Below are 17752 nucleotides of genomic sequence, written 5' to 3'. Positions count from 1 at the left end.
CACGATATGGGTATATGACACAAGCGGTTTGACTCAAATGAACCTTTTACTGCACGAAAATCGGAAAAGAAAAACTTATCCCTATAGTTGTCTCCCATATTCAGATGGTCGTAACTTTTAGTTACGACCATCCGCTTACCACCAGTGACAATAGGAACTATTTTCGAAACCTGCGAAAACCAAAGGAAGATAACTGTGACCATGGACCAAGTCAGTAGGTTATATGCAAAATTAAAGTTTTATATTCATGTTGGTCTTGATTTTCAGAGCAGTCAGTGAAGAAAGAAAATGATGAACAGAGTACCAAACGTAAGTGCAGTAATGATGAATACAGTGAAACCTGGCTAAACCGAATTCGGCATAAACTTAAAACCTGAATACACCAAACATGTTCTTAAGCACCATCATATCAAATTGTACGCGTTGTGAACCTGATTAAACTGAACAGAACAAAATATTTAGTAAGTCCCGAAGAGGTTCGATTAATACAGGTTTCAATGTATAAATAAAAGTTTTATATGGGTCATACAAATATCAATATCCAAAATATTTCAAAAGTTATAGGACGGTTATCGTCCATTGATTTGCGTTGTCTATGAATATAGTCCATAGAGTGAACAGTGTGTTACTTTTTATATATATATACCCTTTCCATATTTGTGCATAGCGTTTTCAGTTTGTTTTCTACTTGTTAGTTTGAATGTTGGTTTGGTTTTTTGGCCTTTCTTTTATATGACACAGACTTTTAACGAGAGCTTCTTCATTGTTCGCAGGAAACAGTATCCTTGAAAACCATGTTCTTTTGTAATTAGTACAAAACTTTGTTTCCAAAGCAAAAGAAGAACGCCATATCAGAACACCAACAACCAATCGATATAATGAGAAGCATATGCATAAATAATCTAAGCTTATAATTTTTTTTCTTCCATTTTAGTAAACTGGTTGCTGGTTTGTAAACCGTTTAGAAAACAAGGTGGGACCAGTATAATCTGCCCTGAGTCGACTACAGTTGTGATCACTAATGTAAACATTACTTGGTACCTTTATGAAGGACAGACGGACATGCCGAACTGCGATGTATCGCCAAGTTGTATCAATCCCACTGATAATGTAACAGATAGTATGAGCAATTATTGCGCTGGAAAGCCTTTTTGTGTAATAGATTCTAAGTTCTACAACAAACATAGCGAATCGTGTCAAGATCAAGGATATGACCTACTGAAAGTTACATATTTTTGTGCTTAATAAATCTGATGTTCAGTAGTTGTCGTTTGTTGATGTTGTTCATAAGTGTTTCTCGTTTCTCCTTTTTATTTAGATTAAACCGTTGGTTTTCCAGTTTGAATGGTTTTACACATGTCATTTTTGGTCCCTTTATATTTGTTCGATGTGAGACAAGGCTCAATGTTGAAGACCTTACTTTGACCTATAATATTTTACTTTTACAAATTGTGACTTGGATTAGAGAGTTGTTTCATTTGTACACATACCATATCTTCTTATATCTACATATTACCTCTATGTATCACTGTATCTGTCTCTGTTTGTCTGTCGCTTTGACTTGCTAACTGTCTATCATCTGTATGTATGTATGTTTGTGTTTATATTGATCTGATTTTTCAATCATTCTCTTTATCGAGTGTTTGCGCGAATGATTAGATTGGCCCTGTCAACTCTAGACTCCTGAAAGCTTGCCGTTTGGTTGGACACTTAGCAATATATGTTGACAATGGTTACATTGAACCTCTAGATATTTAATTTGAATTAGCTGCAAAGTAGTGTTACATTTCTTGAAAATAATTTTCGCGACCAACCTTTTTTTCGAGTAGCGATAATTTGGGAATATAGTTCGGCGCAAATTTGTTAAACTTATATTAAATATTTTAAGTACATTGAAAATCGTTTCTATAAAACATATTAGATAAGATAAGACGAGATTTACCAAATATTTTTGACAGATTATACCCAAAAAGAAATGTTGAAATTGTTTTAGTTCCGGATGAAATAATCATTAATTTGTGTGTATATTTTTCTTTGGATTCGATTATACCGTCATCTGTCTGTTGGCTACTTGTTAAACTGCTACCGCCATACATTGATGATCCTTGGCTTTGTTCGTCACTGCTTCTACTTTCTGTCGCCTGGTATGCTCTTTCTGTGTGGTAGGATGTGATTGGCTGATCAACGGAAACAATTTTCTTCCGTACCCATGGAAGCCACGCGGTCGATAAACAAAGTATGGAAACAAATATATGCCATAAATCCTTCGTTTCCATGAGTTTTTTGTCTGCTATAACAAAAATAGTTAACACACAACCAGCTACTATCATAATTGTGGAAACAGCAAATTTGATTGGCTGAGACTGACCGTTTCTACTTCTGCTATTTACAAATCCAGTCACGATTGAATGACCAATGAAAACTCCATCCATTAATAGAACTACAGTTGCAGATTTGTTAATTTTCAAGACTTTAAACGCAAACAAACACATACCAAACGATTCGATGAGACTAAGGCAAACGCACTGAAAAGAAAACAAAACAGATTTGGTACAAACCATGAGAGTTTTTTGTCAACCAATATCATTACAAGGGATTCGATTCAACATATTAAAGAAGTATGTGTTTTTAATAATTTCTTCGTCTTTACTTTCAGATGCTATGTTCCTTGCAAAAGTAGGCCAAAATACTTGGTAAAAGAGTTTAAGCTTAAAGTTTTAAGAGCGACGACATGATGAGACCACATCTTTTTTGGCTAGTTACCTGAAATTCAAAGCAAAAAAAACAATGCTCCGAGCAATCTCATTTCTCATATATTGTTTCCTGAAAATATCGATCTTTTTTCTCTGAATACTGTTATTAAATCTATAGTTCGAATTGGTTTTATAAAAGATTTCCTTGTAAACAGGTAAGAATAGAACTGCTTTTCTACTGCAGGGGCTCTTTTTAGGGATTTAAACCGATGAAACTAAACGTAATTGCAAAAATCGAGTTGTCTTAACTATATGTATACCCGGCCACCGGAAAGCTTTATTATTGTGAAGACTAGGTGGCCGAGTGGTCTAGCGTGTCGGATACAGTGCAAGGCGATTTGGTGTCACGATATCTCAGTAGCATGAGTTCGAATCTCGGCGAGGGAAGAACAAAAAACTTAATAAAGCAAATTTACAGATCTAACATTGTTGGGCTGATGTTCAGACGAATTATATATACATAATTATATAAAATAGCTTTATATTTACTCACATAAAATATTTTTAGTTTTGACGGCCATTTTCTATCTTTTCTATAAAGACTATTCCATGTAAACCGCAAACAAGTAAGAACATTTGGTATGACTAATAATAACAACAGCAATATGAAGCTTGTCGAACAATCTTTTGAATTTTCGCCATTTTGGTTAGTGAAGCAGTTTCCGGTTTCGCTGAGTTTAGCGGCTATTCCAATAGCGGACAGCTTACTGGAAACCAAACAGACTAATAAAAGCACCCCAAAAATTATTGTCGCTACCCATTTTGTCACAACCACATATTTTGATGGATTTTCTAACACGATATCTGATTGGTGGATATGTCTTTCGATTTTCGATAACCCGGATGCTGAGAGCTGCGATCTCATTTTCGGAACCGTTGTTCTGGTAAATGATGTTGTTGATGTGATGGTATCACCTAGACTGTTGGAAGCTGAACCCATTGTTTTTTCCTGCATCTCGGCCTGTGAACTCATCTCTTATACCACACCTGAAAATAAACTTAATATGAGGCACTAGTACTCACAAAAAGATGACGTCTTATTTTCTTGTGCATATTGTTACTTAGTCTTGAGTTTCTGTGTGATTATTTGGGTACTGTTGTTTGCCTATCAATGTTTTTTTTATTCGATATATGTTTTTTTTTTTTATATTTTATTCCTTTTTAGATTTCACGTTACAAGAATCTAATAAATATATATATAAAAAAAACCGATCATGCTCCACGCCGGTCACACGAAAACGAATACAAGTAATTTCATGGTAATGTTCTTCATAACTAGATACAATGGAAGATACAGTATTTGTACGACTGAAAACAAGTAATTCGACATTTAAACGCATTTCTAGGGTTGCATGACAGCGAAAGTAGCGGTCAGAAGCGAGACTGTTATCGTATTTCATGTTTATTCAAACGCAACGGTTTTTTTTTTAAATTGTATGTATTCTTTTTATCGTTCGGATATTTTACGCGTTTACCCATTTTATTACATCAATAATAATGAAGCCTTTTCTAATTTCCTTATTGAACAAATGCAATGTCACGAAATAAAAAAAAATAATAAAGAATACAGGACATAACATATATTGAATTTCTTTTACGGCGAGATAAGAAAAACGGTCATATTATGTAAAGAATACGATGACATAATTGGCCGTTTCAAAATCTAAAGGACTATGTGTAATTTCATTGTTAGTACACCAAAATGAAATTAACGTCACGTCATTGGTTGAATTTCCATTGGGTTTTTTTTAACCAATCGCGACGTTTTGGTGTTCACTTTTGAAAATATTACCCAGAATGCATGAGATTCTGAAACGGCGAATTGAATGATTGATTTTTGATTGATTAACGTCCAGTGGCAAATATATCAGGACTATGAAATGGAGAGAATCAATGATTATTGGTTAATACCAGATAAGAACAACAAGCATTAGCCTTTCAAAAAGGGCTAGTCGACTCTTAGCTGATGAAAATGGAAAGTGCTCTCGCTTTGTAGATTAATTCATTTACTAGAATAGCCACGTGCATCAATCAACAAATTTTACCACACACGTGAGGTGATACGTTATGAAGTAGTATATATCGTTTAACGTTGTTGTTTACGAAACTCCAGAAGATTCGACTATTTATAGATAAAAGTTACCTGTGTACCAATATCATGAATATGCATGATTAATGACCAGGCAAAATCTAATTGCTAAAATAGAGAGGACAACTCCGATACTCTACGGGATTGAAGGACATTTAATAGGTTTGGATTGTCCTAACCAATCAATAAACTTTGATTATTCACGTCTCCTAATATCTTCCAATCAGGTAGCAAGAAAAATTCACGCACTGACTGTCCATCGTTCAATTCTTAATATCGACTCATAGGAGTCGATAGTGATCAATTAGTAAAAACTAAGATGACAGGGTTGATTGATTGATTGTTGGTTACTTAACGTCCAGTGGAAAATATTTCATGCATGTTCAAGTCGATAAATGGCAGGTGGTGGTATATTAGTTGCAATACAATATGTATAAACTCAGTGGCGCACACACATTTCCTGGATAAGTTTTACTCAGTATTTTGAGTTCATTTCCAGTATGATACAGATACCTGTAGATACAGAGATGACAGGATGTACTGATTGTTGGTTGCAGATATCACATGCATATTTTGGACGATGATTTGAAAGCAGTCGTATGTGAGTTACAACAAATCCGCACTCGCTCCTTAATTCCGTTCAATGGTTAATATATCGCGCGTTGTTTGTTATAATATGACGTTCTATTCAAATTTGTTTATACTACTCCTCGTTTACTATGGTACGTAAAAGTCTGATATGAAATTGTAGTACAATATTTCATACCGTAATGGTTGTGATTGATGTTTGAGGCTATATAGTGCTAATTGAATAGGAATAAGGGTAAATAAAGGGAGAGAACAAAGGTGTAAGAGGAAAACATTTGATTTTCTGGAAGGGGAGATGATTTTGAAAATAGACGGCTAGCGTTGTAAGAACTGGATGTACTTCATATGTTTATTCAAATGCAACATTTTTTTTTTAATTTGTATGTCTTCTTTTTATCGTTCGGATATTATGTTTGATAAAGATAATATTGGTCGATATTTTACGCGTTTACCCATTTTATTACATCAATAATAATTCAGACTTTGCCAATTTCCTTATTGAACAAATGCAATGTCACGAAATAAAAAAAATAATATAGAATACAGGACATAACATATATTGAATTTCTTTTACGACGAGATAAGAAAAACTGTCATATGTAAATAATACGATGACATAAATGAATGATTGATTTTTGGTTGATTAACGACCAGTGGCAAATATCTCAGGACTATGAAAGGGAGATAATCATTGATTATTGGTTAATGCCAGATAAGAACAATGATCAATTGTAAAAACTAGGATGACAGGGTTGATTGATTGATTGTTAGTTACTTAACGTCCAGGGGAAAATATTTCATGCCTGTTCAAGTCGATAAATGCCAGGTGGTGGTATATTAGTTGCAATACAATATGTAAAAACTTAGACGACAGGATGTACTTATTGTTGGTTGGAGATATCACATGCATATTTTGGACGATGATTTGAAAGCAGTCGTATGTGAGTTACAACAAATCCTCACTCGCTCCTTATTCCCGTTCAATGGTTAATATATCGAACGTTGTTTGTTATAATATGGCGTTCTATTCAAATTTGTTTATACTACTCCTCGTTTACAATGGTACGTATAAGTCTGCTATGCAATTGTAGTACAATAGTACATACCGTAATGGTTGTGATTGATGTTTGGGGCTATATAGTGCTAATTGTATAGGAATAAGGGTAAATAAAGGGAGAGAACAAAGATGTAAGAGGAAAACATTTGATTTTCTGGAAGGGGAGATGATTTTGAAAATAGACGGCTAGCGTTGTAAGAACTGGATGTACTTCATATGTTTATTCAAATGCAACATTTTTTTTTAATTTGTATGTCTTCTTTTTATCGTTCGGATATTTTTTTTGATAAAGATAATATTGGTCGATATTTTAAGCGTTTACCCATTTTATTACATCAATAATAATCCAGACTTTGTCAATTTCCTTATTGAACAAATGCAATGTCACGAAATAAAAAAAAATAATAAAGAATACAGGACATGACATATATTGAATTTCTTTTACGGCGAGATAAGAAAAACGGTCATATGTAAAGAATACGATGACATAATTGAATGATTGATTTTTGGTTGATTAACGTCCAGTGGCAAATATCTCAGGACTATGAAAGGGAGATAATCATTGATTATTGGTTAATGCCAGATAAGAACAATGATCAATTGTAAAAACTAGGATGACAGGGTTGATTGATTGATTGTTGGTTACTTAACGTCCAGTGGAAAATATTTCATGCCTGTTCAAGACTATAAATGCCAGGTGATGGTATATAAGTTGCAATACAATATGTAAAAACTTAGATGACAGGATGTACTGATTGTTGGTTGCAGATATCACATGCATATTTTGGACGATAGATGAAAGAAGTCGTATGTGAGTTACAACACATCCGCACTCGCTCCTTAATTTCGTTCAATTGTTAATATATTGCGCGTTGTTTGTTATAATATGACGTTCTATTCAAATTTGTTTATACTACTCCTCGTTTACAATGGTACGTAAATGCTAATTTTTATTAAAAATGATTTTTTGGCAAACTAGGCGGTACTATGGAAAGCGGCATAACTCTTTGTTCTTATTTGGTAGAAACGCAAATACCAAGTTATTCCTTCCCCTGATCATGTTATATGATCTCAGAAGGCGCTTCAGTTGCAGTTAGAAGTGGCAGGAAAATTTTGGAACTAAAAATTATATTACATTCTGCGTAATTTGTGTTTTAAATAATATGATTATATTGTGACTTGAGAAGAAAAAGGATTATATTCTGTAGATAATTAGGTAACTTTAATATGTTATCTTGTATTGGAATTTATAGGTCCGTAATTTGTCGTAATTTGCATCTACCTGCTTGAGAGTTCTAGAGTTTAAAGAACATTGTAGTCTAATTTTATTGAAAGGTTTTTCTTGTATTACTTTTCACGGAACGGTTCCTATACAAGTACAAGAAAAAGTATCAAGAGAATGTTGTATTAGATCCAGTGAGTGATTTTGGTCAGCTGAAGCGCCAGAAAATAAAATTATAGTTTAATTAGAGAGACAGTATAATGTTACGATGAAAATTGTCGTAGTTGGTAGTTCACACGTTCGTAGATTGGGAACTTTTATTTATAATAGACCTGCATTACATAATTTCAACTTGATGAACTGTGAGGTAAAATGTCTTGGGATCGGCGGCGGAAAAGTTTCAAATTCAGATCATGTGCAAACTATTTTGTCGTTCATAGAGAAAAATCGTCCCGAACATGTAATTGTTCACATTGGTGGTAACGATTTGGATATATTAGGAGCCTCTGAAGATACGGTAGTGGAATTGGGGTTACGGCTGATTTTATTATCCCAAACATTGACAACTCGATTTGAGATTAAGTCAGTAACAATATGCCAACTTCTACCAAGAGAATCGACACGAGTCATTGCATCAAATGTGTATAATGATTTAGTTATTAAGACTAACAGATTTTTGAAAGCTCAAATAAAGGACCAACCACATTGTCGTTACTGGAAAATAACAGGGGTGAAAAATTCGGATCGCAATAACTATGTTGATGGTGTTCACTTTAACTATGATGTTGGCATGCCAAAATATTTTCGAAATATAAGAGGGTCAATTATTCAAGCTATGAAATGAAGAAAGTTAACAGCAGTTAAGTATTGGACTGGTTTTTATTTATTTATTTATTTGTTAAAAGCTATATTAAGTTCAAGGGAAATTCCCCATAAACATGCTTGTACAGAACAATGCGATTTAATGTTCAATTTCTTTCAAAACTGGAGGTATAATTTGGGTATTATGTGCCAAGAATAGTTTTATGCAACTATGGTATATTTATACCAGGATGATTTGTTTCAATAATAATTATATTAAAATTAGGGTTTTAACCGGAGTGTCATGTCATTATAACAGTTTTTATGATAACAACACGTTATATTCCTTGGATACTTTCTCGCGTGGTTGTATCGTATCGGGACCACACATAGGAGCAGAAGATAAATAAACAAACTCATAAACTATACGGCTTGTAATTAAAGTCATGATAGTAACAGGACAGCTGCATCATCCATAAATTTTAACGGTCATCCAGACAGTCTGCTAAGGTTCATAAAAACAATTAAGATAAAATTATTTAACAACCTTATCCCTAACAAATTAAAACACAGCTGCATATTACATTAATTTTAACGGTCATTCAGACAGTCTGATAGAGTTCATGAAAACAACTAAGGGAAATTATTTATTTAACAATCCTTATAGCAAATTAGGTGGGCAATTAAATACGGGCAACAGAACTGCGTATATTTACAGAGCTTAAATCTTCTTCTTGCGTTTTGTTATAAGTGTAACATTATACATGTAGACTTTTTCACCAAGAATCATTGTAATTACAATTCACATATTTATTAGTGAATAGTGCATATGACACATGTATAGAATATCATTAATTCTTTATTTTATTTTTTCCTAAATTGTGTACTTGGATACATTGTGTACTTTAAACAGGTGTTATGGCACCTACATGAATTTATAAGGCTCTTTTGATGAGCCACTGAGATAAATAGTGTACTTGGATACATTTATGTACTTAATACAAGCGCATCTGAATCTATGAGGCTCTAGTACATATGCATGATATGGTGCTTTGATGAGCAATGCCCATATGGCATTTATATAGTTTTATTGTGCTTGAGTACATATTTGTATGCATGATGGGTGCCTATAACATTTAGATGAATTCTATGAGGCTCTAGTACCCATATGGTGCGTTGAGGAGCATGCCCATATGGCATATAGATAGATTTGTTGTGTTTGAGTATTTATTGTATCTAGTTTTTGAGTGCATATAGCATTTAGATGAATCTCGTACAAATGGTGCTTTATATGTATAGAATAAGATTAATTTTTTATTTTATTTTTTCCTAAATTTTGTACTTGGATACATTGTGTACTTTAAACAGGTGTTATGGCACCTACATGAATTTATAAGGCTCTTTTGATGAGCCACTGAGATAAATAGTGTACTTGGATACATTTATGTACTTAACACAAGCGCATCTGAATCTATGAGGCTCTAGTACATATGCATGATATGATGCTTTGATGAGCAATGCCCATATGGCATTTATATAGTTTTGTTGTGCTTGAGTACATATTTGTATGCATGATGGGTGCTTATAACATTTAGATGAATTCTATGAGGCTCTAGTACCCATATGGTGCGTTGAGGAGCATGCCCATATGGCATATAGATAGATTTGTTGTGTTTGAGTACTCTTTGTATCTATTTTGGAGTGCAAATAGCTTTTAGATGAATTTGTGACGCTCTAGTAAAAATGGTGCTTTGATGGGCAGTGCTTAGGGTACTTAGGTCAATTCTGTTGTGGTAATAAAATAATACTAAGAATCGGTGCACACGGCACTTAAATGAATTTAAGGGTATAGAGTGTATATGGTATAAAAGAGAAGTGCAGATGGTATAAATATGTTCAAAATGTTCTTATGGCACTTATTTTCATATGGTAGTTCTATATCATGTATTCAATATATCTTGTGTTCTTTTTCCAGCAACCGTTTTATCAGAAATGCCATCCAAAGAACAAAAAAGAAGTAATCATAAACAGAAAAGCACACAGAGGCTTGGAGAAGTTATTGAAAACCTAGGCAGTTCAGATTTGGGACTGGGTGTATCTATAGACAATTCTGTACCAAGCTCTTCAAATCCAAATATTAATTCCGGCCAGTTGTCAGCTGACAATCCACCTGTACAGTCCAATCCAATTGATCCAAATACGTATAATGATGACCAAATTCTGAGAATATTGACGGTCGCAACTCCAATTATCACCCAAATATAGTTACAATACTCAAAAACAATGGTGTTATTCAAGACAGGAATGTAAACTCACCAGATCCAACTTTGATACCAACACACCAAGGTGTTAATTCCATTTGTCCACCAAGGCAAGATACCACTACATGTAATACAACAGAGATGACGACACCATCCCAGTCCCACTCAACAAATATTATTGATAAACAATCATCTGAGAGCAGTCATCCGTCCTGCTCAAATGTGTTTAGCAGAAGCGGTCAACAGTGTTTCATGCCAACTGAAGGATCTCCGAGTCAACAGGTGGTGAACAATCTTCTACAGGGCACTCCAAACACATGTACATGTTCAAACGAGTTAGGAGGCCAGGGTTTATCACGCCCACTGGCTTTGGGTGTGGACCCAAAACTGAAAGCTGATATTTGGTCTAACAAATACATTAATCTGGAGGATTTCTTGAAATCCAAATCCAGAGTTGTAAAGTATGTTCCAATAGAGAAAGATGATTGTTTAACATTTGTTAAAAATAGTAGTAGTAAGGCAAAAATTAAGTCAATGGCACAGTGGCATGAAGCTTTTCGCATTTATGGGGCAATTTATTTTGAAAAATACCCTACTGAATCCCCGAAGCTGATGAAATATGCGGCTATCATTGCAAACTTGGCAGAAAAAGCTGGAATTGAGGCTGCATTTTTTTTTATGATCAAGTATATAGGCAGTGGAGGGAAGTAGACCCTTTGCACTTACCATGGGATGGTGTAAATGGGGAATTATTCAATGAGGCGTTAGCTATGGGGCTTATTGGGAAAACTAATGCCATGAAACAGCCCTTTCTTACACAAAGCCTCACGGCTCCAGCCCTTAAACAGAAAGGGTTTTGTTATGCTTTCAACAATGAATCAGGCTGCACGGCAAGAATTTGTAGATACGAGCACACCTGCCAGGTTTGCGTTGGAGACCATAGTAGGAGGGATTGCCAACAATCCAAACACGAGAACGCCGATTCTAACTCCACCAATAGAAGGGGGCCCTGATACCAGTCCTTAACATCTGAATCTGTTTTATGTGTTTTGATGTTGTATCATGGGGATATGGACCTCTGATACGACACAAGGCTGTTCTTTTCATGAAATACGTTGAAGGGTTCCTTGTTCTTGCCACTGTGCCATAAACGGGTAATCATGTTTAGATCTAGAAGTGTATTTTCATTACATGTATAAGAGGGCCTTTTATAGCTGACTATGCGGTATGGACTTTGCTCATTGTTAAAGCCAATCTACCACATCTTCTTTTTTATATATAAGAGTGTAATAACTTTGTTGACAAAGTTGTATCTATGTTGGTAACTGTGATTACGAAATATAATGGGGACATGGGCCTCTTTATTTTCAATCCTTTTTACAGACTTGCGGTAATATTTTGTATAGTGTATATGATTATGTTTTGTTTATGTTTTTGTTGTTTTCGTTTTTGTATTTTCCTTTTTGTTTTTGTTTTTTTATTATTTTTTGGATTTGTTTTATTTTGTTCTTTGTATAATTAAGTTGGGATATTTATCAGAAATACAATCGTTTGCTACCATTATTTTCAAGGATAATTTAACACATAATAAAATGAAGTATTTAGGTTTGCAATCATGGTCATACAATTTTATGCCATATTTTCCAATTTCTCAGAGAAATTATAAAACTAACAGTAAGGAATCATCCCCTTCTGTCATTGCAGCTGACGATGGGGGTGAACTCTGGTCGACCTGTGGTCATAAAATTTTAAGGAATCTCGTAAAGATGTTGATTAAATTTACGCACTGTAATAAAGTATGCGGGTAATGATGTTATCTTTCAAGAAGTTAAACTAAGCAGTCAAAAATGTTTATCACAGATAAAAAAAGATTTTTAACTGGATCAAAATAAAGAAAAATATATAAATAAATAAAATAAAATAAAAAATAAATAAAATAGATATACGAATAATAATAAAATTATGTAAGATAAAATAAAATTAGAATTGTCAATGTAAATATATATGTATAAATTTGGCTTTGGTTGCCATGGGGACAGGGGCCTCCGGCAGCCATTATCATTTTTTTTTTAGAATCTGTTAATACATTATAATCATGGGATAGTTATCGTTTAGTTTATAGAATGCATACTCTTAGATAGAAGTAGCTTTATTCAGATTTGTGATTTCTTTTTTGATATTTTTTGTTTTTCCTATTTTTGGTAGTTAGGATTTTTTTTTTTTTTTTTTTTTTTTTTTTAGAATTTTTTATCACTGGCTTGGATGGGGGATATTGTTACAAGGAAGGCTTTGGGTAACAATATTGTGGCGAATGTAACCCCATCTTTGATGGGATGGGTCAATAAGGTTTTGTCATTATAACCATATAATATGTTGTTTATAAATAAGATTTATTGATTTCATTATACATGTTTTTCATTGTGTTGCTTCTTCGTCATTTTAATAATAAATGACAGTTTTCAATTCTTAAATATTTGTTTGTTTGTCATTCTTTCATCCCATCAAACAGAGCAAGCCTGTGTTGACAAAAATGCTAATTTTTATTAAAAATGATTTTTTGGCAAACTAGGCGGTACTATGGAAAGCGGCATAACTCTTTGTTCTTATTTGGTAGAAACGCAAATACCAAGTTATTCCTTCCCCTGATCATGTTATATGATCTCAGAAGGCGCTTCAGTTGCAGTTAGAAGTGGCAGGAAAATTTTGGAACTAAAAATTATACCCACCATCCCTCCCTGGATAGCTAATTCGGATTTTGTCATTATGTTTGAACCAATTTAAATTGAAATATTTTAATTTTATTTAATAATGAATATTGTGTATTCATGTTTTATTTGGTTTAACAATATGTCAGTGTTTATATTCGAATGTAACACCATCTCTGATGGGCGAATGTAACCCCATCTTTGATGGGATGGGTCAATAAGGTTTTGTCATTATAACCATATAATATGTTGTTTATAAATAAGATTTATTGATTTCATTATACATGTTTTTCATTGTGTTGCTTCTTCGTCATTTTAATAATAAATGACAGTTTTCAATTCTTAAATATTTGTTTGTTTGTCATTCTTTCATCCCATCAAACAGAGCAAGCCTGTGTTGACAAAAAAGTCTGATATGAAATTGTAGTACAATATTTCATACCGTAATGGTTGTGATTGATGTTTGAGGCTATATAGTGCTAATTGTATAGGAATAAGGGTAAATAAAGGGAGAGAACAAAGGTGTAAGAGGAAAACATTTGATTTTCTGGAAGGGGAGATGATTTTGAAAATAGACGGTTAGCGTTGTAAGAACTGGATGTACTTCATATGTTTATTCAAATGCAACATTTTTTTTTTAATTTGTATGTCTTCTTTTTATCGTTCGGATATTTTGTTTGATAAAGATAATATTGGTCGATATTTTACGCGTTTACCCATTTTATTACATCAATAATAATCCAGACTTTGTCAATTTCCTTATTGAACAAATGCAATGTCACGAAATAAAAAAAAATAATAAAGAATACAGGACATGACATATATTGAATTTCTTTTACGGCAAGATAAGAAAAACGGTCATATGTAAAAAAAAATACGATGACATAATTGAATGATTGATTTTTGGTTGATTAACGTCCAGTGGCAAATATCTCAGGACTATGAAAGGGAGAGAATCAATGATAATTGGTTAAGAACAATAATCAATTTTAAAAACTAGGATGACAGGGTTGATTGATTGATTGTTGGTTACTTAACGTCCAGTGGAAAATATTTCATGCCTGTTCAAGGCGATAAATGCCAGGTGGTGGTATATTAGTTGCAATACAATATGTAAAAACTTAGATGACAGGATGTACTGATTGTTGGTTGCAGATATCACATGCATATTTTGGACGATGATTTGAAAGAAGTCGTATGTGAGTTACAACAAATCCTCACTCGCTCCTTATTCCCGTTCAATGGTTAATATATCGAACGTTGTTTGTTATAATATGGCGTTCTATTCAAATTTGTTTATACTACTCCTCGTTTACAATGGTACGTTTAAGTCTGCTATGAAATTGCAGTACAATATTACATACTGTAATGGTTGTGACTGATGTTTGGGGCTATAGTCAATTCAAATATTTATTGTCATATAAACTCTGAACAATAAGTTTATGACAAATAATATAAACATACACAAAATACATTTAACAAACAAAACCATAAAAACAAAAAAAGCAAAAAAAGCAAAACAATCTATCTATATGACATATAAATATATTTTATAAATAAATCATGAGTCCCCTGTCCTTAGTTCTAATGCCTGTTTAAAATAGGACCCTAAGCTTTCTACTTCTTTTGAGGTTGATGGACAAAGAAGATATTTATTTTTTTCATTTTTTTGCCAGGAAATAAAATTTGGCATATGTTTAATTACATTTCTTATAAAGTTATCACTTAGTTTAGCAATTTTTTTTGCAGTATAAAATAAAATGGGCTTCATCCTCCATTGTAATACAGGATGTGCATAGTCTTTTTTTTTTAAATGTCTTCCTTTTTCCATCATTAAATTATGATCGCTCGCTGATTCTCTTTTTAGTTATGTTACTTCTCTTTTCAAAGGATATACAGTTTAAGTTGTTTTCTATTTCTAAATTTTGCTTTAAACTTTTATATAAATACAATTTACTATAGTGCTAATTTATAGGAATAAGTGTAAACAAGGGAGAAAACATTTACATCTTACAAAGGTGTACGAGGAAAAACATTTGATTTCCTGGAAGGGGAGATAATTTTGAAAATAGACGGCTAGCGTTGTAAGAACTGGATGTATGTTTTTCCTCAAACAGAAAACACAGGATATGGTATTTTATATACAATTAAATACATTTCATAATTGAAATGAATGTATATTCTACGAAATCACCATCCACAAATATAATAAATCCTACTCATTTTACATGACTTTGTCAGGAAATAAAAATGTTAATATTTTTTGTCAAGACCTTTATTTTTACCTTTAAATATGAAATTCTTAATCTACTGAAAAAATAAAACATAAATTTGGATAAAAAAAGGGTAGGTGGATAAATAGATTTTTTTTTTTCATTTCTATGGTATTATGAACTAGACTTACCCAAATAATCCAGTCGTTATATTCCACTTACTACGGATGAGAGAGTCGAACTCGGAAAGGACTGGGAACTAACTGAACTTTCTTCTTTATATACACGAGATTTTATTACTTTTTTTTTTATTACGATTCAATTGTATCCAAAGCTTCCTTTAATAAATTATATATAGATTTTTTTTTTACATAAGTGTCTTGTTATATTTTTTTCTTGAAATGAAAAGGAACTATTGCATAATCTAACATAAAAAACAGGCACAAGCTAGGATTTCTTTTTTTTTTTATATAGGAATAAAAGTTTACATTGATGACAAAAAAATAGTTTGATTTTAATCTGGTTCCATAAGTGACCTGTCACAAGGTAAAATTTCTACTCCTATCCAACGTTCGCTCCTATTACAATGGAAGTGAGGCAGGACCTTCCTGTTCTTTATTTCGATACACCCTCTTTACAAAATCCGTCTAGCTTTTTGTATAGACTGAAAATGTCTTCTAGACATCAAATGATGCATGAAATATTTGTCACTGGACATAACATTAACAACAATAAATATAAATGTTCCAATCTAAGCGGCGAGGCAGAACACAGCACCGGGAGTTCATATGATGGTTAACTCTTTCTCAATATGGAAATAATCTTGAAATATTTGTCACTGGACGTAACGAAACCAACAATAAATATTAATGGTCATGCTGAGCGAAGAAGTAGTACACAATACAGTATTATATACATTGTGTATGTTACAAACTATTTATATCATAAAGATTAAACTTCTTTTAAAAACAACTTCACAATAAGCGCTCGATTGGTTAAACTTTCCATTTTATGATAACTATTACCTATTATATGTTTACGAGTTCATTGGGGGTATGTCACTTTGGTCTTTCATATATTTATTATCACATGAATTTATTTATTTGGAATGAAAAAAAAACCACCCAACTCCACTCATCGGATTGCAATTGTTTTTGGATAATAAATTAAAACTTTTGATTTAAATACGTATTAGATTTCGATAACATTAAAAAAATATTAGATAAATGCAACAGAGATACATGAACATCTTTAAATGCTACGATTGTTTTCTTTATTTAGTACGTAAGAAGCGAATATCTGTGTTGTGGTACCCGCTCATCCGGATCAAAATTGGACAATGCAGGTTCAAACTTTCGATTCAAAACTCATTGATAAAATGCAACAGATACTTGAACATCTTAAAGTGCGCAGCTACAACTTTTTTCTTCACTTAGATGTATATAAGAAAACGAAACTAATACTTACATATTTGTTGTTGTACCCGGCTATCTGGATCAAAATGTGATTTGTTTTGGACGATGAAACTTTTGATTTAGATAAACATTAAAATTTTATAACATTTGGAGAAGAAGAAAAAAAATCGTCTATGAATGCAAATAGATACATGGACATCTTAAAGTGTTACAATTATTTTCTTTAATAAAACGTATATATATAAGAAAACGAAACTTACATATTCGTTGTTATATCCGGCCATCCTAATAAAAAATGTGGGATCTCACTTCCTTGTTTCCGAAAAATGCAGTGATTTAGATTTATTTTACTACTTTTAATTTAGATGTTTGAATCACCTTGAAGAGATGGTCACATGAGTGCATTTGTTGTGAATGATCAAAGTGAGGGTTTATTACAAGTGGTTTAAATATACCATAGAAACTGCATTGTGATAAGATACTAAACAAAACCGTAAATAAATGAAGTTGTTAATCTGTACATGTCAATTTTTTTTCCTTTAGTAAATTTTAAGAAAAATTCGTGAGCGCAAATTAAAAAAACAAAGTTGTGGAAAGGTGATTTTGTCTATATATGATTGTTGCACCCGAAATAAAATTATTGATGAT

General features: G+C 32.7%; 1 protein-coding gene across 1 annotated transcript; it reads right to left on the bottom strand.

Annotated features, from left to right (window-relative positions):
• Window positions 1-1883: 1883 nt before the first annotated feature.
• LOC139494077 (uncharacterized) lies at window positions 1884-17511 on the bottom strand. Its single transcript, XM_071282248.1, has 3 exons — window positions 17365-17511; window positions 3247-3740; window positions 1884-2525 (listed from the first exon to the last, which is right to left on the bottom strand). Exons 2-3 carry the CDS (start codon window positions 3724-3726, stop codon window positions 1884-1886), a joined length of 1122 nt encoding a protein of 373 aa, XP_071138349.1. The 5' UTR covers window positions 3727-3740; window positions 17365-17511.
• Window positions 17512-17752: the final 241 nt, after the last annotated feature.

The sequence above is a fragment of the Mytilus edulis genome, chromosome 11, assembly GCF_963676685.1.
Source record: "Mytilus edulis chromosome 11, xbMytEdul2.2, whole genome shotgun sequence".
Taxonomy (NCBI): Eukaryota; Metazoa; Mollusca; class Bivalvia; order Mytilida; family Mytilidae; genus Mytilus; species Mytilus edulis.
This window is presented reverse-complemented; position numbering and strand designations above follow the sequence as displayed.

What these genes read in the sequence shown, in the direction of transcription:
- LOC139494077 (XM_071282248.1), bottom strand. Translation starts at nt 3,726, where the DNA reads ATGAGTTCACAGGCCGAGATGCAGGAAAAAACAATGGGTTCAGCTTCC. An exon ending in CAAAACTAAAAATATTTTAT is followed by an intron (nt 2,526 to 3,246) that starts GTGAGTAAATAT and finishes TTTTCTTTTCAG; the next exon opens with TGCGTTTGCCTTAGTCTCAT.